The following is a 22,170-nucleotide window of genomic DNA, read 5'->3' on the forward strand; positions in this document are numbered from 1 at the left end:
AAATTAAAAAAAAATCTTGTTTTAAATAATTAATTTCAATTCACCACTAGAAGGTGCCAAATATTACACAATGTCTCTTACAAAATGTGGCAAAGAGAGACCTACAGCTGACCAGCTCATTTTATAGGTACAAGTGTGACTTATTCAGGGGAAATACAGAATGGTCTGGGTGACACCCAACTTTTGATTGGTAGTAAGTCTGACAGTGACACAAACAAGCATAATGGATGTTTGCATTAGTGTCTGAGAGTAAAGAAGAGGAAATGTCAGTTGGAGTCACGCCAACTACAAAAGCCTGCACATACACAAGGTTACACAACAAGGCATCCGCCAGACAGGTCAGGCTCCATATATAAAAGGCAAGCTTGCGGATGCTAACAGATGGCACTTCCACCCTGTGCCTATCAGGGTCATAAACGTCCGGCGCACTGAAGCCGAACTGCCTTTGCCAGGACCGGGCAGCTGAGACCCACGGAACACTGAGAACAGCCAAGAGGTCGTTTGAGAAGCAATGTTATATGTTTTATAACTATCCTCTCATGGAGACACAGTCATACCCATGCACAAATCTGACTACAGTATACACTCTTATGCATACCACTTTGTTCTCTCAGATATACCACTATACTATATCACACACACCACTATAATACACATGCCACTACTCATACACACTACTGTACTCTTACTTACACATATTACCACACTCTCATGCACACACTACTTTGCTGTCACACACATAATACGATACTCTCTCACACATACTAGTATACAGGAGCAACTCCAGTTTGACGTCAAACTGTACAACATATACACACAAACCAGTACAACTTTTACAGGTGAGGTGATCATTACACTAAGTGTAAAAACCCCAATAGTGTTAGCAATTTTAACGGTATGAGTGAAAGAGAGTCTATAGTAGTGTTTGTGAGAGTACAGTAGTGTGTCAGAGAGAGTATAATAGTGTTGTAAGAGTTTTTACTAGTGTGTATGTGGGATTGGAGTAGTGTTCCTGAGAAAGCGTGTTTGATAGACTATAACGGTGTGTGTGTGGAAGTATAGTAGTATGCATGTGAGGGTACAGTAGCATGTTTGTGAAATCATAGTGTGTGTGTGAGAGTATAGTTGAGTGTGTGTCAGAGAGTATAGTAGTGTCCTTGGCCAATCCCTAAGGACCCCAATAAGCAGATAATTGCCTTGCATGGCTGACACTGCTATCAGTGTGTGAGTGTGTGTGAATGGGTAAGTGTGAAGCATATTGTAAAGCACTTTGGGAGGTTTTCAGTGACTTGAAAAGCGCTATATGAATGCAGACCATCCGTGTGTGTATGAGATTGTGCAAGAGTATAGCAGTGTTCATTTTACCTCTGAAAAGTGATGGGTCCCGGGGACTCGCATGCTCAAAAATCTATGGGTCCCAACAGAGATCTATGGGTCCCCAAAATTTTGTGTGCTCCATGTCCTTACAAACGGGCGTATTTTCCCTAACAAAATACAAAAAAATCTTTTTTTTTTCAAACATGTTTATTTATGTAGTTTAACATGTTACATTGTAGTGGCCTTGGGGGTATGGCGCCCGCCCAGAGACTGGGAGGTTGTGGTTCAAGCCTCGGCTGAGTCATACCTAAGACTTAAACATTGGTACCCGTTGCCTCCCTGCTTGGCGTTCAGCATTAGGGGTTGGAATTGAGGGGTTTGGTCACACAATGACTCCCAACACCTCAGTTGGGGTGAGCGAGGGGGCTGGGAATCCCCTCCTCTGAATCAATCTCCCAAAAAGAGTCAGAAATGACTCTAGCCACCTCCCGCTAGGGGGATATAGTTGTGGTATATATATAATATTGTACATGTGTTTCCCTATATCATATATATTGTTAATGAACATTTTGTTGTGAGACACTGAGCTGCTCGACATAAATGATGTTTATTATAAAAAAAAAGTTCAAAAATGAAGTCGCTTGGACGTTCACTGTAGAAGGAAAATACATGCAAATATAATTAAGTAGAATAATACATTTTCAAAATTGTTAATTCATTTTCTGCATTAAATTATTGTTGGTAATATACTGATTAAAAGGGATCACCACAAACCTGTTTTTTTTTTCATTTTCTCCTTTTATACTTCCTTTTTTTCTTAACTTCTTTATACAACATAATCATTCGTAATATAATGCATCAAAGCAAGTGAGCCGTTTGCGAGCCAGCTCTTTTTAATAAGTTGAGCCGAAAAAGCCGGTTCTCTAAAAAGAAATGGACTTACACTACACAACTCGAACTCGAGATCGGCGTGCAGACGAAAACTCCAACCGCGAGACCAAAACAACAATGGCGAATCTGCCTCACGAAAAGTTTGGAGTGCGGTAAATCTTTGTTAAAAAATGATAATGACAATCTTGTGTCAAAAAAGTTGCGTCCCGTGGACGCACGTTGATTTGACACGATGCGTCCCCAGCAAAAATAATGCGTCTAGGACGCAGGGACGCGGGCAAACGAGAACACTGGTATAGTGGTGTGTATGAGTGAGGATAGTAGTGTTTGTGAATGGTTTTGACTATATGAGAGTATAGTTATGCACCTGTGAACATTAATGGTATATGTGAGAGCAGGTATGATTTACTTTTAAGAGTCTCTCATAGAGTTTGCTGTCACCACACAATTGTGAATTTTCCCTGCGGGGATGAATAAAGTATCTATCTATCTATCTATCTATCTATCTATCTATCTATCTATCCATTTATCAATCTCATTAAGCTCATCAAGTCCCGAACGGGCACCGAAGAAGCAAGCGGGACGCGTGATGCACAGCCATCTCCCCGGCTCACTCGTCTTTTTTTCGCTCCCCCCTGCAGCGCTGTGTAATTTGTCTAAAAATACCACACAGGAGAAGAGCATGAACAAAGAAGAGGAGGAGGCAATGAGAGAAAGGAGGGCAGCTGGAAAGGAGGGATAGCAAAATGAGCCACCTGGATGTGGACCCCTGTGTGAGGGATGACGGCGAGCATGTGCCTGCCCCTATGATTATTTTATTATTTTTTTAAGCCACGTGAGCGCATACCCTCAGCTGCTCCATGCTCATCTTGAGCCCACCCGAGGGGAGCGAGGTCACTGCCGCTGCTGCTTCACGGCAGGCGCACATGCGAGTGTGCTAGCATTAGGGCTAAAACATATTTGGAAATCTTGAATTATGATATCTCCAATCGTTTAAAAGTAGTAAATTATTTATTTCATTCTGGGGAAAAAAAAGCTAAATACACCTAAATGATTATACTCTTAAGATAAAATGGCTTAATTTCTCCTGTTAAAAACTGGCAAAAAGAGACATTAATAATACAACATACGTTTTCAATTGAAATAAATAAATAAATCCATCCATCCATCCATCCATCCGTCTGTCCATCAATCCATCCATCCATTTATATTATTATTATTATTAAGATTGTTATTGTTGTTGCTATTGCTATTATTGAAATAATAATAGTAATAATAAAAATTGATTGATGGATGGATAAATGGACAGAATGATGGAAGCATTGACTGGAATCCTATCAAAAATATCTTTGGTCATTTTTCTTGTTGCCAATTTTCAACTATTTTTTTCAGGCCAACCTTGGTCAATTTCTTTGGATATTAGGATTATTATTTGAATAGTAGCAATATTTCTAACTGTACTATTAATAATATTTTACTTAAAAAACAACACAAATGGAGTATTTGTAGAAATATAAAATACAAAAATATGAATATAATATAAACAAATTCATTTATATTTGATAATTGAATAAGAACAGATTGCTTGTTTTAAGTATTTTATTTTGTTAAATGCAAATTTAAAAAATAAACAAATGCAAAATAATACCTTAAGTGAACAGTATTTCTTGCAATCAGTTTTTTATATTAGTAATTTTTTTTTAGCAAAATCAGAAAAGAACAAAATTATCCGTCAAACTAGAATATTTTACATAAAATATAATTGTTATTTACTTTTGTATCTATTTTATCTTTTGTTTATATTGTCTACTGTTCATATATGTTTTGGAAATTTATATTATTTATTGTATGCATTTTCCTCCACTGGAAAAATCAGAAAAAGGTCAAATATTTATCCATAAATTATACCTTAGGTATTGTTTCTCTTTATTTAGACACAGCACAGAAAAACAAGACCAACCATAAATTAACAAAAGACAGAAATATTTGCGCTAAAACTGCTGTACTGATGTATTGATAAGATACATAAACATTTTGTATTTTTTACATTTAGATACTTAGATTCTTAGATTTAAACACCCGCTTCCTGAGAATGGTTTGATATCAAACATTTTTCTTTCGGTATGCATTCACCAGTCCCGTGGTCATCCACAGGGTTTGGAACTCTGATATTTATTTGTGTATATGTATATATAATCTTTAAGAAAAGTAAATGATTTTCACAATCGTGATGACGGAGAAATAGAGTTGATCATAAAAATAGGTCATTGGATAGCTGTACTCATGCAATATTTTAATTCTGTACTTGCCCCTGTTTACATGTTCATTCTATTGAATCACGTCCGTCCTGTTTTTTGTAAACTATACTTTTTAAACCAGGGGTCTCCAATGTGGTGCCCACGGGCACCTGTCATGATGTCGGGGTTGGACTCAAGCAGAAAAGCCTGAGGCAGGAGTGCTCGTGGGTGATATTTATTAACAGACACAAGGAACAACAAACAAACACAAACCAAGTCTTAAAAATAGAAAAGTGTCCAAGCCAGGAACAAAAACCAAACCTGACATGGTTACAACAGCTAGGACAAAAGTGGTGTGGAATGGCAATGAACCAACAAAGTATGGTGTCCAAACATCCAACCATCTATCCATTTTTCGCACCGCTTATCCTCAGTAGGGTTGCGGGGGTGCTGGAGCCCATCCCAGCTATCTTCACGCAGTGGGCAGGGGACACCCTGAACCGGTTGCCAGCCAGTTGCAGGGCACACAGACAGCCAATCACTCGCTCAGTAACACCTAGGGACAATTTGGACCGGCCAATTAACCTGACATGCATGTTTTTGTAATGTGGGAGGAAACCGGAGTGCCCGGAGGAAACCCACACAAGCATGGGGAGAACATGGAAACTCCGCACAGGGGGTTCTATCTCATGACCTCAGAACTGTGCCGCACACGCGCTGACCACTGTTTTTATCAAATGATTGACTTCCGATAGTTAACCTGGTAAAAAACATAGAAACAACATAGCAATGCATCGTGGTTCCCTTAACCACAAAGGTTGTAGGGAACCATTTCCTGTGTCCTGTGGTGTGTCCTGTGCAAGCAACACTTGGTGGTCCCCAAACAGGAGCCGCTGTTTTAAAGAGTCCCACGGGCCATTCATATGTTTCTGTGGGATACATGCTACTCTCACACACCATTTTGGTGACCCCTGCCTGAAAACGACACATTCTACTGACTAATCAGCCTGCAACAACGGTACATCGTAGGTGTCATTCCTTTTTAAGCAACATCAAAGTCTAGACTCTGTCTGGTCTGATGCTTTCAACTGCAGCCGTGCAAATTTCTGGGTAAACGCGTTGTGAGTGTCATGCCTTTCTGTTTTGCACCTTACCAGGCGAGCTTGAAGCTTTTCATCAGTACAACGAGGCGTGTCTAATGTCCATAGCGTGTTGCGGACACCGGGCTGCCCGTTGATGCCGCTGCATGTTGACTGACAGCCTCTGCGATGCTCAGCTTCCATGCAACAGCCACATGACGGATGTTTTTGGGGCCAGCATAATCCACGAGGGTTTGCCTCGCTTTTTTACATTCTGTGCCGCAGTGCCAAAAATTCACATCTTTTGAGGGGGGTAGATATCCTGAAAATGAAGGAGGTGACCCAGCAGGATGACGTTCCCAAAGGGAATCAAACGTGAGAGTTGGAAACTGCGCGGGTCGATCCGTCGGAGATCCAAGTGTGTGAGTGGGAGCTTTGGCAGTTTGCTTGCTCAAACTCTCCCCCCCTCTCTCGCTCGGTCGCTGCCTCTGCAGATGAAAGCTGCACTTGCTGTGCTCACAGTGAGCAGGCGCAGGATAGCTCCCCCTCCCCCTGTCCTAACCCCAAACCAGAAACCTCCTTCCCCCTTCCTGCTCTGACTCTGTCCACTTCCTTAGATGGCTCCCTTTCTCCTCTCTGCAAGATAAGCCCAACTGACCCGGAGGGCAGGACGGCAGACCTGATAGTAGCCGTCGAGCATTTCAACCTTAATGCTGACTATGAGAAGGGTATTAGGAGCGGGACCTGCTGCAGTTCTTTTCTCTCTTATCAAGCACTGGTCTTGTCCAGTGTAAGTGGGCAGTTCTAATCACATGCATGGAGGACCGATCATGCACTGTGTAAAAATAATTGTAAAAATAAATTAATACCTACACACGTATGCTATATAAATGAATGAAAACAACACATAATGCTAAATATATGAGTGTGTTGCCCTTTAAGGCAATAGCTTTTCTTTAAGAAAAAAAATGTGTTGAAAAATAGCACAAGGCTAAAGACAGATGTAAATACATTAAGAAGTGTTTGCCATAAATGTTTCACATTTATTTGAGCTTTAATTTAAGAAAATATAGAAAAATAACACTAATCTTGTCAGAACCAGAACAGATACAGGACCCAATTGCGTGGCGTTCTCACACAAGCCTTTTATTTTATGGGAAATGGTGGGGAGTCATGCATGCTAGAAAGCCGGTCTGGCGTGGAAGGACAGGAAGCCAGAGACCGACGAGATCGATAACGAATCAGGGTAATGAAAATAAACAGGAGAAACTAGACGAGAACCAAAACTGGGGAAACTAACCAACAGGACAAAAATAGACGGAAAACAAAACTGGAACCGGAAATTAAACAGTACAAAAATAAACAGGAACAATACCGGACTGGAGGTATCAAAGGAAACCAGGATCGAGTCAAAACCCACGTCTTGTGGGGCAGAAATTCGTATGACGGGCTCACACTGAAGCAAGAGAGCGCTGAGCTTTATATAAACAGAAAGACAATCTCTCAACGAGCCGCAGCTGGCACCACACGGGCGTTGCAAATGGGGCACCATGGCAACCGTGACACACATGGGCGGGGCCAATTGGGCACCACGGCAACCGTGACACACACGGGTGCGGCCAATTGGGCACCACGGCAACCGTGACACACACAGGCGCGGCCAATTGGGCGCCATGGCAACCATGACAAATCTCAGGTGTCCCACGTTAATTTGGGTTCCATGATCTTGTACACAGTAGACTCATCCTATGGCAGACATGACTATTGCATGTCCAATCCATCTATATGAATATTAAATGATTACCAACGCAATGCTGTACGTTTCTAAAAGTGTTTACATGATGTTTAACCAATTATATCTTGTAATAGTCCAGACAGATGTAAAGGTAATGTACTTTATATCCTCAAACATATTGGCACACGGTCTTAATTCATTGTAATGTATTGTTGCAGTTTTCACTACTCGGAGAAGGGAATAAGGCTTCACTAACATGCCCCCTGTGGTCACACTCCTTCTCTGGTTTTAGCTAGGTGTCATATCCATTAACCAAAATGGCATTAATGCAATGTTCTCACTTTTTTATGCGTTTTTTCATTTATTTATTTAGGGAATTCATTTTTTCATGTATTCTACTATGTATTTTGACATTTTTTCCATTTTTTTTTCATTTATTTTGTCGTGTGTTTTCTTGTGTAACTTATTAAAAAATGTGATTCAAATGACTATGCGGCCCAACTACCCGAGCTTTTGGTTATTTAGCGATGAACACATTGACTATAAGTGAAAAGCTCAGCCATTTTGACTTGCCCTCTCATTTATATTTTAACATTAACATTCTGATAAAACATACAACAAAATAAATGACAAACTACATGAGAAAATCTGTCAAAAAAAACACAAAACATAAAAAAAATCAACAAAATATATGTTAAAGTAAAAAACAAAATGAATGACAAAATAAATGTCATACATTTAGGTATTCCGTGCTTTTTTTGGTGTTAGTTTCTTCATATGGTATATTTTCGTTGGTATTTATCTATTTATACATTATTCCTACATACAGCAGTATTGGTCCTACACATCCATGAGAGTTTTAATGAAAATATTTCAACTAAGTATGATATTTCGGGTTAAGAATCAAACCAGTAGCAATAATGTCTTGTTTGAAGAGTTACAGTATATTTGCAAAAGATTAACCTTTACAGCACAGTGGATGCGCCGGTAAATGAGGCATTGCTTATTTAGTCTACAGGTCGGATGAGTCACAGAGAAAAAAAAATCTCAAACTTGCACTGGAAGAAATCTGGACAAGAAAAGTGTAGCATTAGTAAGAAACAAAATTAAAAATATGGTTAATTTTAAGTATTTGTCTTCCCATTTATATGTCTGTCGCATTTGATGTACATTAACGGTTCATGTTTTACTGAAACAAGTGGTAATACCTGAAATTATCTCAAATATTATATTACTTTTTCAAATAATTCTTGCAATAAAATATCTATAAAATTAAAAATAAACTAGACCACAGGTCTCCAACGTGGTGCCCGTGGGCACTAGGTAGCCCCCTAAGAGAATGACAATACAAGGAAATTATTATTATTAAGAGCATATGAGTAGCTAGTTCTGAAATAAGCTCACCAGGGATGGGTCATGGTGATATTGTGTGAAATATAATGACTAACTGGCATGAGAAATCATTGACATGATCAGTGTCTTTAAAAACAAAAGTTTTATGATTGACTGTAAATATTCTAACACTGCCTCTAAGAAATACAACACAGTAATAACATATAGTAACATTGTAACAAGGTCGTTATAACGTAAGTTGCTATTTTAGAAATGCAATTCTAACTGGTATCCCTTTGAGCTAAACAGTAACAAAAAAGTAGTTCCAGGGTAAAAACAAAAAACTTTGGCAAGCCCTGATCAAGACCAAGGGTCTAAGGAGCCATAACAGACCCAACAACAACCCCCCCACCCCCCGAAAGTAAAAAACAATAACAAAAAAAGTATATGTCTGGAAAAACCCTACATAAATCTAGGTTCAAAATAAAACAAAAATAGGACTCAGGCATAATAAAAAATAGTGATTTGATATTTCCTGCATTTTTATGTATTTCTTTATTTTAATTTTATATTTTACATTAAAAATATTAAGTTTATCCTTGTATTTGATAATTTAGTTTTTGTCGCATTGAAAGGTACATATTTTAAAGGTACATTTTTTGTTGTGACGTCCGTTTTTTAGATACTCTGAATTGCTTGACTTTGAAGTTGATTAATATAAAAAGGTCAACTTATTTCATACATGATCTTTCATGGGGTCAGCATGGCGCGGTCGTTAGCGCGTGTGCGGCACAGTTCTGAGGTCATGGGTTCAAATCCAGCAACCTTCCTGTGCATGTTCTCCCCGTGCTTCCTCCCACATTCCAAAGACATGCATTAATTGGCCGGTCGAATATAAATATAATTTTGCATCGGATTCAAGTCCTTTCTTTACAGCTGCGTAACATGTCAGCAAGAGCGATGGATGGGTCAGGCCAGGTCATGTGACCAAATCCGCTCAGCGAGCTCAGCCAAAAACGAGACTTCATTTTCCCAGTCGCGTATTTCTCCGTCAGTGACACACCCTTCGAGCGGGACTCAATTTGTGAAATCCACTCTTACTCAACACAAGTTTCGAAGTCGTGCTTCATTTTGCCCATCACTCCCAACAGTACATCAAACACTGTGTTGTTACTCTCTGTCGCCATCTCTTGGCTTAAAGTCATGATCACAGCCTCAGGCAGCTCATTCTTGATGGTGGGAAAACATAATAAAGGCTCTTTGAACTAAGTCGGGCATTGGTAACACACACATGATAGAAAAACTATTGCACTTTCAACAGTTCAAGAACACCTCAGACGACCAACCCCAGCTTTAAGTAACAATATTTGATGATTGGGAGTTGCAATGAAACATGTATTGATGAATAAATGAACCAATCATTTATCTAAAATTGCAAAGAAAATAACCATCCTCATCAGATTGCGCCATGCCATTACAATCCACCTAATTGAGTTCAACTAAGCGGAAGCAGGGAAAGCAAGACACTTTCCGGCCCACATCGGATGGTAACAGACACGAGGTCGCTGTCGAATTCTATTGTTAGTCAGCGGAGAGACAGCAGAGAGAAGAAAGTGAGGAAAAAGGAGGACAAGATGGCAGCGTGACGCAGCAGGAGCTTTCAGCGGGAGCTCAGTAAGTCGTCTCACACAGAGTCCATCTGGTGTCCACCTCGCCGCGGAGCTGCGCCAGCCGAGGGAGCAAGAAATACACCCACAAATAGTGAACCTGATAGTCCATTTCATATAAATATAGAAAGCATGTTTATTTTGGTTGTCGTTTGTCATCTATTGAAATGTTATTTGTCCAACATATTAGTGGTGCTGAATAGACAGCTCCTGCCCTGAAAAGTCAAGTCGTCAAGTCGGCATATTTTTTCCTCATCGCCGCCCCCTGCTGGTTATTTTTCATTAACGTCGTGTGGTCAGAAATTGGTCAAGAGGCGAGTCTTGGGCACTTAACCTGTTTTTCTTATTTCTGAATAACTGAACATGAAAACTTTGTCACATTATGTTTCTTTTTGTATTTGTTTTCAATTATATATATTTTTTCAAATTGGTTTACAGGATTCAAGTAAAATTATGTCTTAGATCCCAGTTTTAACAACTTATATTTGGTATTTTGTTTTGTATTATTACTGTAGTTTCATTTTTTAGAAATTCTGAAGTATGATTTTGGTAGTATTCATATAGTGAGATGTGTGTAGTATGTCTGTAGTATTTTGTATAAGGATTTTTGCAGTTTTTCTGTAGTAATTTCGTAGTATTACTATTGTTGGACTGTGTTGTATTTCTTTTATAAGATTTCTGTAGTAGTATTTTTGTAGTATTTCTGTAGTATTTTTTTTTTGAATGAAATAAAAATAGTATGTGCCTGTTTTATACACTTAAATCTAAATGCTTTTATAGTATTACTGGAGTTGTATTTTTGAAATGTTTCTGTAATAGGCGTTTGGTGTTGTTTCCGTAGTATTTTGTAGTATTACTGTATTCGTATTTCTTCAGTAGGATTTTTGTTGTATTTCATTAGTAACATTGTGAAAATAATGTAGTTGTACTTTTGTAGAATGATTTTTTATAGCATTTCCATAGTATTACTCTTTAAATATTTTCATATTATTTCTGTAATAGGATTTTGTAGTATTTCTGTAGTAAGATTTTTGCAGTATTACTGTAGTTGTATTTTTGTACTATTTCTGTAGTAAGAATTTGTACTATTTCCATAGTATTATTTTTGAAACATTTTTGAAGTATTTCTGTCAAATTGTATTTATAATATTTCTGAAGTATTTTGTTGTATTATTGTATTTGTATTTTTGTTATTTCTGTTTTAGGACTTTTGGAGTATTTATCTAGTAGAGTTTTTGTATTTTTTCAGTAATGTTCTTGTTGTATTACCATAGTTGTGTTTTTTGATATTCCCATAGAATTATTTTTGAAGTTGTTCTCCAGTATTTTCGTTGTATTACTGTAGTTGTATTTTTTAGTAGTTTTGTGGTCGTATTTCTGTATTAATGTATTACAATGTTAGTACTTTAGTAGTATTTGTGTGGTGTTTTTTTCCTAATGAAAACAAAATGACATATCAGGTCCCAGTTTTTAATAACTAAATTTGATATTTACTTATGTGGCAATTTGAATGATTTTGTAGCATTTCTGTGCAGTATTTTGTAGTAGAACAAAAAGGGACACTGGAGACAAAGCTAGCACCCCAAAAAACAACATATTGTTAATATTAGTACTTCATTTACTATTATACATATTGTCATTATATTTTACCTACTTTGTTTTGTTTTGGCCATAGTTTGCCCATCCCAGTATTGGTGTTGCATGATATCTATACTAACAAATGAATTTGAGTGTATACCTTCTTATTTACCAATATAAGACTTAATACTGCAACTCCAACCCCCCAGCCGAATTCAATTGTCATAAATTTGCGGGGACGACAATATAAAATCAGAGTTTTATGCAGTACTATGCATTGTTTCAAACCATAACTACTATTTATTTTCCATTGCAATCCTGAACAAGAACCTGTAATCTGAGTTAATCCCTATAATGTGCTTTGCGGGACTGGGTGGTGATGTGGGGTGAATTCAGCTCACGTGACTGTTTTATGTCGAACTGACCAGGATACATTGAAAACTGTGCATTTGCAGTGTGTATGCACAAGGCAACATATTTCATGCCACACTTATAGAGAATGCTAAAATTGAATTCACTGCAGACACATTATGATGACCAACTGATGCTGAGAAAGGAAAATAATACTTCAGGTCCAGCTGCACAGAAATGCCAAAGTCAGCTGCAGATGGCGTGCTGTAGGAGTGCCACGTGTTGCATGAATAAAAGAACAAAGCGCTGACATTAAAGCTTTCATTTTAAAAGGGGCCTTCTATTCCCCGGTTCAGCGGCAGCAGCAGCAAACAGGATGAAAATAAACCTGCGATAAACTCCCATCGCATACTCATCATAATTATTACACAAAGAAAAACATGGGAGGAGATTGGAGGAGGTGAACGATGGGATTAACAAGATTATTTCGGACAATATAATGGGGATGTTGATGGAATAACTCATCGGATGGAGATTAAATACCTGTGTGTAAAGTGACAATGTGGCTTCTGGTTAAGTAGGTTTAAAACTTAAAGCTGAATCCCTGGAGCATCTTCAAAATAAATTAAAAGCACTAGATGGCTACATGTTTATCTATTTAATTGTTAGAATAAAGCTAATAATGGTGACAATTGCATAAAGTGTGATATATGCAAAAGTGTTTCTACAAAAGCACACATTTGTGGAGCACTATCAAGTACTGTAAATACACATGTAAAATGAATAAATCAATAAAAAAATAAATGAATAAATAAATACGTAAAGAAAGCAACAAAACCAATAAGAAAAATTAAAATGAAACAATAAAAAATTGAAATAGAATAACAAATAAACCAAAGACAAATAACAATAACAACAACAAATCAAGTAACGACAAAGAAATAAATGTACCCCCCCAAAAAACAACACAACACATTTTTGACCAAACTTAATTCAACAAAAAAAAAAACTAAAACAAACAGAAATAAAACAAAAAAATCAAACTAAATTAAACAATATTCGTATTTAAAACATTTATTTTTACAAATTTCTTTTTAGCATCATAAGCACTCAATCAATGGTTGCCCTAGAATTTGTGAATTAGATAATTTGGGGGCAAATTCTACTAAGTTTCTCACTGAGTAGAGGGACAGAGCTGCATAATGCTCTAATTTGACTGATCAACCTTTCTGATCGTCTTTTAAAATCAGGTGAAAGGGGAGCAGTAGGGGCATTGGGTGGCGATATGCCTGTTTTACGCCCCCTTGTGTTCATTTTTCTATGTGCATATAAGCCGACCCCCTAATATCAGTATTGTAATTTGTAAAGAATTTTTTAAAAAATGACTAAAAAATGCATAATGATTTTTTAATGTGTTAAGTATTGTACACAAAGCCATCCCAAAAGGTATACTGAAAAGTAAGAGAATAAGTAGCAATAATAAACATTAAAAAACAACCGTGTGTGTGCACAGTGCTGTACTAGGATCAGATGGAAATATGTGACCAGAAAATCCTGGTGTGAAAATCGCTTTTCTGCAGCATAGTTCTAAGGCCCTGGGATTAAACCCAGCAACCAGCCTTCCTGTGCGTAGTTGGCATGTTCTCCCCGTGCTTGGGTGGGTTTCCTCTGGGCACTCCGGTTTCCTCCCACGTTCCAAAAACAAGCATGTCAGGTTAATTGGCCGGTTCGAATTGTCCCTAGGTGTGAATGAGCGAGCAAATTGTCTGTCCCTGTGTGCCCTGCGACTGGCCGGCAACCAGTTCAGGTTGTCCCCTGCCCACTGCCCGAAGACAGCTGGGATAGGCTCCAGCACCCCCGCCACCTTATTTAGAATAAGCGGTGCCGATAATGAATAGATGGATATATAATTTTGATCCGTTCTACCTCACAATTTATACTACATCTGAAGATTAACTGAAACAAAAGAATCAACACATATGAATAGGATTGTGGGGGTGTATTCTGTGTGCCTACGCCAAGCCACACTACTGTTTATCATTTTTACCCGTGGCTCAACTGTTATGCAGCATGTCTGTGCGTCATCACATGACCTTGAGTTCTTCACATTCACTACGACACTTTCCACACACAAAAGACATCCACTTGTTGATCCAAAATCTCATTTGATCCTTTCTATATCTTATTTTGTTTGTGATTTCAATATTGATCTGTTAAAGGCAAAGGGACATAGACCCACAGAAACATTATTAGATACTATGTACAGTCAGTCAGTAAATGGAGTGACCGTACGACCAACAAAATCAACACACTCTGCTTCCCTCATTGACGATACATTCACTAATGATATAAACACTCAAATGCAATGTGGAATACTATTTATTGATATTAGTGATCATTTACCAATATTTGTTTTGATAAAGTCTGATGCGGAGATTACAATCAATGTGTTTGTTACCTCCCGTCTCAATTACTGTAATCTACTATTCTCCAGTCTCCAGAAATCCAAAATGAAGAGCCTGGAGCAGGGACAAAATTCAGCAGCGAGGCTTTTAACGAAGACAAGAAAGTTTGATCACAGTACCTCAATTTTAGCTAACCTGCATTGGCTCCCTGTTAGCTTAAGTCGTAATTTTAAGGTTCTGTTGGTATTATACAAAATCATGCATGGACTTGCTCCCTCATATCTTTCAGATTTAATTTACCCCTATCTTCCCGGTACGGAGCTTTTGCTCTGAAAATGCTGGTCTACAAGTGATCCCAAGAGCCAAGAAGAGATCCGCAGGTTCAAGAGCGTTCTCCATCAGGGCCCCGGTGCTGTGGAATGCTCTTCCCCCTCAGATTCAATCTGCAACTATTTAATTCTAGGCTTAAAACACACTTGTATTCTATAGTTTCTGAATGATCTATATTTCATGTTGACAATATCTGTGTACTATTTGTTATTGCAAAACCTATGGTTTTCCTGGAAGGGGAATTACTTCATGTGCTGTCCTTTCTCAAGGTTTCTTCATTTTTCTCATGTTGACATTTTTTAGTTTTTCTTTACCTTCATGTAGTTTTTAAATCAAGGGATAGTGTCATAATAGTCTGTGGTTTGCAATAGTATGTGGTCTGTGCAGCCCTTTCAGGACTTTTGAGGGCTATACAAATAAACATGACTTGACTACTGAAAAACCCCAAAAGCAAACTGAAAACAAAGCCGCTTTGGTCAGAACATGCAACACATGTCTTTAACTGCAGTCCGGCAGAAATGGCTTGGGAACTTGAAATTATGGAAAAAATATGTAAATCTGGCACGAGACATATTGGACACATTTAATTAGCTAAAGTATATGATCAACACAACTCTTTTGTTTGTTTCTTGTGTTCCGTTTCATATGGAGGGACAAAAGCATGACCAACTTAAGTGCCGAGGTGCCTAACTTGTTTGGGTGTTTGGGCATTTGGGTTATCCGTGGTCCAAAAATGTTTGTGTGTGTTTTTTACTATTTGTTTCCCCTTTTTTATTTTCTTTGTTATTGTATGTGTTTGTCTGGCTGTCGGTCACCCCTCTTGAGGGATATGACCAAGGTAGATAGATAGAATATATATAATCAACACTGTCCAATATTATTACAGACATATACACAAATAAATACTGCTAACCCAAATTTGTGGATGACAAATGCATACGATAAGAAAAACAGTTCATATAAAAGATTCCTTGGGAAGCGGACAATAAAGTCTGAAGTTACATATGAAAAAAATACCAAAATAAATTGACAAGCATATGTTTAAAACAAGCATTCACAACGATTTTTACTTTAAAATAATTTTAACAGATGACTCGCTAAAAAAATACCAAATGCATCACCCTACAGTGTATAATACCGGTATGGAAGTAGAGCGATCAATCATTTTCCAGGAGTTGATGGGTTACAGGCCTGGATGGAGAAATATTGACCGACTATGACATTCCTGCCCACGAGACAAGAACGACTTGCAACACAGTGTACATCCAATTCACAGCTCCAAGGCCACATTGGGACCTAATTGCTATCCTATTTGGACCCAAAAACCTTTCATCGAACTTCATCCTACATTGTAAAGATGGTTGTCTTCAAAACGTGGCTTTATCTGGTTGCTATGCCATTATCACCCACAAGGCCCTGACAAGGACACCACTTGAGCTATTTTGAAGCCTGTGAATGATCCACGTCACTTGTGAAGACAAAGCGACAAGGCCTCGCAACTTTTGGGCGTTTAAGCATTGATCAAGTCGTCGAAGCATTTGTGATGAAAAGGAAAAAAAAAACGGGTCACATAAAACATTAAGGATGAAGTTTTTTTTTACTCTGTCGGTTAATTGTGACTCGTAAAAGCAAGGACGTTTTGTTGCTGCCTGAACGTGTTTGAGTAAAATTGCTTTTCCCCCCCAAAATTTTGAATCTTAATGTGGAGAAATGTAACATTATTTAAGTAAAATACTCAAACTCGGTCTATCATCATGATTAAAATACGACCAACAAAATATAGTACTGTATTGAGTCAACAAGAAGCTTATCAAAAATTTGAATTTAAGTTATTGAAGTCATTTTTGGCATATTTTTCCAATTTTTTTTTAAATTTGTTGCAGGTGAAAAAAGTGTTATGCAAATTTGAATGAATAAAAAAAGGCTTTGGTCAAAAAAGAAACTTCTAAATAAATACATAGGATATGCAATGGGACAACTTAGTCAAATAGTCAAAATAACAAAATAAATAAAACACACACATAATTACATGATTTAGTGTATACAAAATTAAAAAAAAAAAAAAAATTAAAAAAAAAATTATATATATATATATATATATATAATAAAATAATAATGTTTCTTACGTGACAAGTTTTACAATTGTATGTTTATTTATAATTTTTATAATTTTTAATTAGTCTTTTTTCAATCAAGTTTCTGTCTCAATTGTTTCTGAAAAAAATGCATGGCAGACTAATAGAAAGCAGGAGAAAATATATTCTTTCTTAAGCAGAACTATGTTTTTGTGATGAATTATAAAGAGAATTGATGCTTCTACTTCCGCTAGAATTATGTATTAACCTTTTTTAACATTTTTTAGCCGACGATGCGGAAATCATTCGTAGTTAGGTCACAGGTTACATCAATTATGATTTTTTTTTTGTAAAACAGATCGAATTTCAGAACAAAATATTTTTTCCCCAGTGTCCATCAATGACGAGCGGGATGGCACTTTACAACGGTGACCAAATGATGATGATGCTTTATCTAATCAGATCAGGAGGCTTTGCCTGCTACTGGTTAACGTGGAATCCATTGTTTCATGTGAAGGAACACACCCCTACTCAAAAGAAACTGCCCTGGAAGGGATGAACACCGCCAGGCTGTTCTTGCCCAAGGCACACCACAGAAAGTGGTTCTGCGATGACCCAAGTGGTTAAGGGATCCATGCACCGTGAACACTATGGGCCACAGAAAAAAAACACACGTTTTGCAAATGGCCCCCACCCTTTGTAATTTCTGTCCTGTAAGTTTAATTTGATCTACTTTATTTAGATTTACATGAAAATTTGACACTGTCTCACGGTGGAAGGCATACTTAAATACTGTATTTTACTAGGACTTCCAAAGGCTTCAGGTGCAAAAATCTAATTGCTTCATGGTATCATTGCTCAACATGTAAAGTTTTATCATTTCCTACCTTTGAGGTTTCCATATCAGTTTCTTCCACTTCCTTTGCTTGGCCTATCAGTGAGGGTACAGAAAAGTATGTATCATATTTGTGTAAACATAATAAGAAGCTAGTGCTCATGTATAGTCTGTTTTATAGTAGAAACAAGGGGTTAGAACTCTGATGACAGATCATATTGTGACAATCTCCTCCTACCACTTATTCAGTGATGTTGCCAGAGGAACAAGACACAAGTCTTCCATCATCTCTGAGTAAGATCTCACACACAATGGCATGCATTAGCGTGTGTTTAATCGCATGTAGAGTACAAAGTAGCGCGACTCCTTTCACTGCAGTGTCAGTGACTCAATAACGGGCGCCCACATGCATCATGAATCATATTGATCACAGGCCCACAACTGCTCCCTCACCTGCTTCTATATTGCAATATCTCTTTGGGGGGGGCAGTGACCTCCCCAATAGATACAGCCTTTTGACGTGTAAAAGATTTTTTTTTTGGAAGATGCGTCGCAGATTTTTCACTTTTTTCGGGTTTTTTCGGCGGAACGTCAGCGGACACGGGATAAGGCGGCCGGCTGGATGGGACGGGGGGGTGTGGGGCGTTGGATTTGGGGCGGCGGGGGTCACTCTTAGGCCGCGCGACGAAGCGAGTTCGGCGGACACGGCGTCACACAGCGCGACGCGAGAAAAGGCGGCGGGCGTGATCGGGCTACTCCCATAACTGGGGGGAGCCCGCTCGTCCAACGACCCAAGTAGCGCGGCGCAACGACAGGCGGCCGTCCGCGCGTGGCGGGCGAAAGGCGGCGGGCGAAAGGCGGCGGACATGCGCGGTACCCCCGTAACTGTCGGTGTCGTGAGTATCGCGCCCGAAAGTACCTGCGCGCGGGTTAGGGGCTCGCTCGCAGGAGCGACCGAACGGCACCCGCGGTGCGGCGCAAGTATAAACCCTGTCGTGAATTTGTCTCCGATCGTCCCGGGCGGACGTAAAATCGCCCAACTGTTCGACTCTTGCTGCGGTGGATCACTCGGCTCGTGCGTTGATGAAGAACGCAGCTAGCTGCGAGAACTAATGTGATTTGCAGCTGCGATTGGCTGGCAACCAGTTCAGGGTGTCCCCTGCCCACTGCCCGGAGATGGCTGGGATGGGCTCCAGCCCCCCCACGACCCTAATAAGGATAAGCGGTGCAGATAATGAGATGAGATTTTTTTTTTTTTTTTTGAAGGGGCGTCGCTACTTCGCGGATTTTCACTTATCGCGGGTGGTTTTGGTCCCCATTTACCGCGATAACCGAGGTCCCACTGTATATAGGACAAACATTAGCATATTCTGTATTTTAGATACACTTTTAAACAATGATTTACAAAAGTCTTGAATTAGCTGTAGAAGCCTGATTGCACACGCACACGTTCTACTAATTCATCATTGGCATCTTAAACATTGGAATTTAGCGTCTATTTGAACAATAAATAAATGTTTACTAGGATATATTGATTGATTAAATGAGGAAAAAAAATATAATGGATTGTTTTCTCAAATGATATGCTTTACCGCTCTGTTTGAACTAAAAGAGATGTTGTGCAAGGTGGAATTAATTTTAGGGTAGTATTGCAATCCACTACCGCAAGAGGAAAATATTAAAATGCACTTAACTTCCTAATTGCAAAAAACATGTCAGACAGTAGTTTAGACCAGTGTTTTTCTACCGCAGTGCCAGAGGAATTTGACGAATCTTATCTTTGCAGAAAAGCACGCCTTTGATCAGTATCAGCCAAGTGGTCAGCCAAGTAACTGCACTATTCATCCATATCAGTAGGTGGCAGTATATTACATTTTTTTTTTAAATTTCACTTTTTTATACTAAATATCCGATCATGACTGGGAATATCTTTACTGTAAATTCCGGTCTATAAGCTGCAACTTTTGTCACAAGCTTTCAATCCTGCGGCTTATGCAATGATGCAGCTAATTTATGCATTTTTTTTCTAATGCCCGCAGTAAAGGTGAGAGTGAGACATGTGGAATATATGCGTCGAGAAAGACTCAAGTTTAAAGTAACTTCTTGCTTTGTGCATGAGTAAAACTAGCATGAACAGACCCTCATCATGGACAAGGTGTCAATCGAAAGGGAAGGGCTAACTACCATATTAGGAAAAACTTTACGAGTTGGTTTATTCGTAAACGGAAATAATGTGGCGAAATGAATGGATTACAAGAAGCAACGCAGCAAAAATGTTTTCGGCGGATTTCTATTCATCTGTTGGCATTATCGTTTGTTTTAGAGTAAATATTCTACACGTATGAATTCTATGGATTTGATGTAACAAATCCATTTTCGTGACATTCAAAGAAGTTGAAGCCGGCCCAGGAACGTCCTGGTGAGTTACCTCGGCTTTATAGTTTTCTGGTATCTTCTTTTAGACTGATGCTGATGTTTTTCTGATGAGTATATTTTGAAATGGTCATCATATCTTGAATCCCAAGAGTTTAAGCTTTTCAATGGTATGTGGCGTGGCATATCTCAGTGACGGGTGGCATCGTACGGACACGAATCTGTTTATCAAAAGTATGGTGGCCAACCGGCAGGCTGTCGGAATGTTAAACTTCTTTCCGTGTACTGTTTTTCTTTTCAAATATCTCATGTTTCAAGGTGGGCACATGTGCTTTATAGTCAGGTGCGGCTTATGTCAGTACAAAATATTTTTCCTTTAAATATGCACCGCATGCGGCCTATAATCAGGTGTGCTCTATAGTCCGGAATTTACGGTAATAATTTTGTTTGATGAATCTGTTTAAGATTACACAGATAGTATAATAGATTGGATGAAGTGAAACTTTTGCAGGGTTTATTTATTACTTTCTTTATAAAAATAAAAAGTAAGAATGTAGTAAAACCTTGTTTTTATTTTTAGTCTTATTTTTGTTTGTATCCAGAATAACAAGATACGAATGTAGTATAACTTGAAAAACATTATAAATATGGTAAAATCCAATTTTTTCAACCAAAATGAATAAGGTATTTTACCTCCTAAGCCATGTTGACCACAAATGGTAAGAAAAACTCATACTGTCCATACTTTTTGCAACATGGTCATCGGAGCTCTAAAAAATAAACAAACATGAGACTAATGAAAAAGTATCTTTAGAGCAATTTGACGGAGGGTGTTCCTAGAGATTTTTAATGAAAATAGTGAGCCTTGGCTCAAGGGTTGAGAAACACTTGCTAAGACTATTAGAATTTCACATTTTTAATCTGTCTGTTATTGGGACAATTCTTTCTGGTCATCTTTAATTTATTGAAACGTGACGAAAAACGTTATAAATACGGTAAAATCCAATTTTAAATTTCAATAAATTTCATACTTTAATTTTTGATTGTTATTATTAGTTTATTCAGCACATCATGACTAAAAGTAACATTGCATAGAAAATAAAAGCCATTTTCAACACTTTAATTTGCCACAATTTGGTAAAAAAAAGCAACAAATATGGCATTAACAACAGAAACAAAATGTTGATGGAAAAAAACAATCAAATATCTAGAAATGTAAAGTATCTGAAATTTCATCTCAAGTTTTTCAATACATTTCATACTTTAATCTTAAAGGTTCACTTTAAATATGCAAGGTTTTATCCTCCACAAAAGAAGCAATTTTACTTTGTTTAACTGTGTACATTTTACAGTACTACACCAGCCTATGTGTCTAATAAAACAAATATTATAGCCAGAACTACCGGAGAATTATACATTTAAATGCAGATTTTTGTATCGAAATAAACCAATTAAAAGAACCAAAAGAAAAAAAACAACCCAAAAAAAAATATATATATTTTTTGTGACAATATGTATAAAACATTCAAAACGCTTAGCGGAAATGAAGAATTTATCCAAGCACAGACACTCATTATCTTCCTAATCATTTCCTTTCCTCAGATGCATGCGAGGAAGTTAAGCGCTTAGTATGCATACATTTCACCCAGCCCGTTAAGCCAAGATGTAATTTACATAAATCCAAGCAGTGCAAAAAAAAAAAAAAAAAGACATAGCTCATCTACTTGTACAGTAAATCTTGGCAAATGCACTTCAGGGAAACCTATTGGAGTAGTGTACAGTTGCCCCATGCCAACAGGAAATGGCAGAGAGCTATTAGGTAATACACTTATATTTTCCCAAGAAAGAACTGGAATACATACATATATCTCATGTGTAATCAGGGTGATCCATTTTTAGAAGTGAAGCCTGAATGGCCAGTCATGCAATTTTTTAATCAGATTCACCGTTTACCATAACGCAAGT

General features: G+C 38.0%; 1 protein-coding gene across 2 annotated transcripts in view; it reads right to left on the reverse strand.

The window, feature by feature from the left end:
* gramd1bb (GRAM domain containing 1Bb) overlaps positions 1 to 22,170 on the reverse strand; it is a 114,369-nt gene that overhangs the window by 91,795 nt on the left and 404 nt on the right. Inside the window, exon 2 of one of the 2 annotated variants that reach the window (XM_088345058.1) lies at positions 17,885 to 17,928. In XM_088345058.1, the coding sequence (XP_088201184.1) occupies positions 17,885 to 17,928 (44 nt within the window). Of the gene's footprint in view, positions 1 to 5,599; positions 5,934 to 17,884; positions 17,929 to 22,170 lie in introns of those variants that run through there. The other variant, XM_088345059.1, reaches the window with a different exon arrangement.

The sequence above is a fragment of the Urocampus carinirostris genome, chromosome 10, assembly GCF_059441175.1.
Source record: "Urocampus carinirostris isolate Australia breed hairy pipefish chromosome 10, RoL_Ucar_1.0, whole genome shotgun sequence".
Taxonomy (NCBI): Eukaryota; Metazoa; Chordata; class Actinopteri; order Syngnathiformes; family Syngnathidae; genus Urocampus; species Urocampus carinirostris.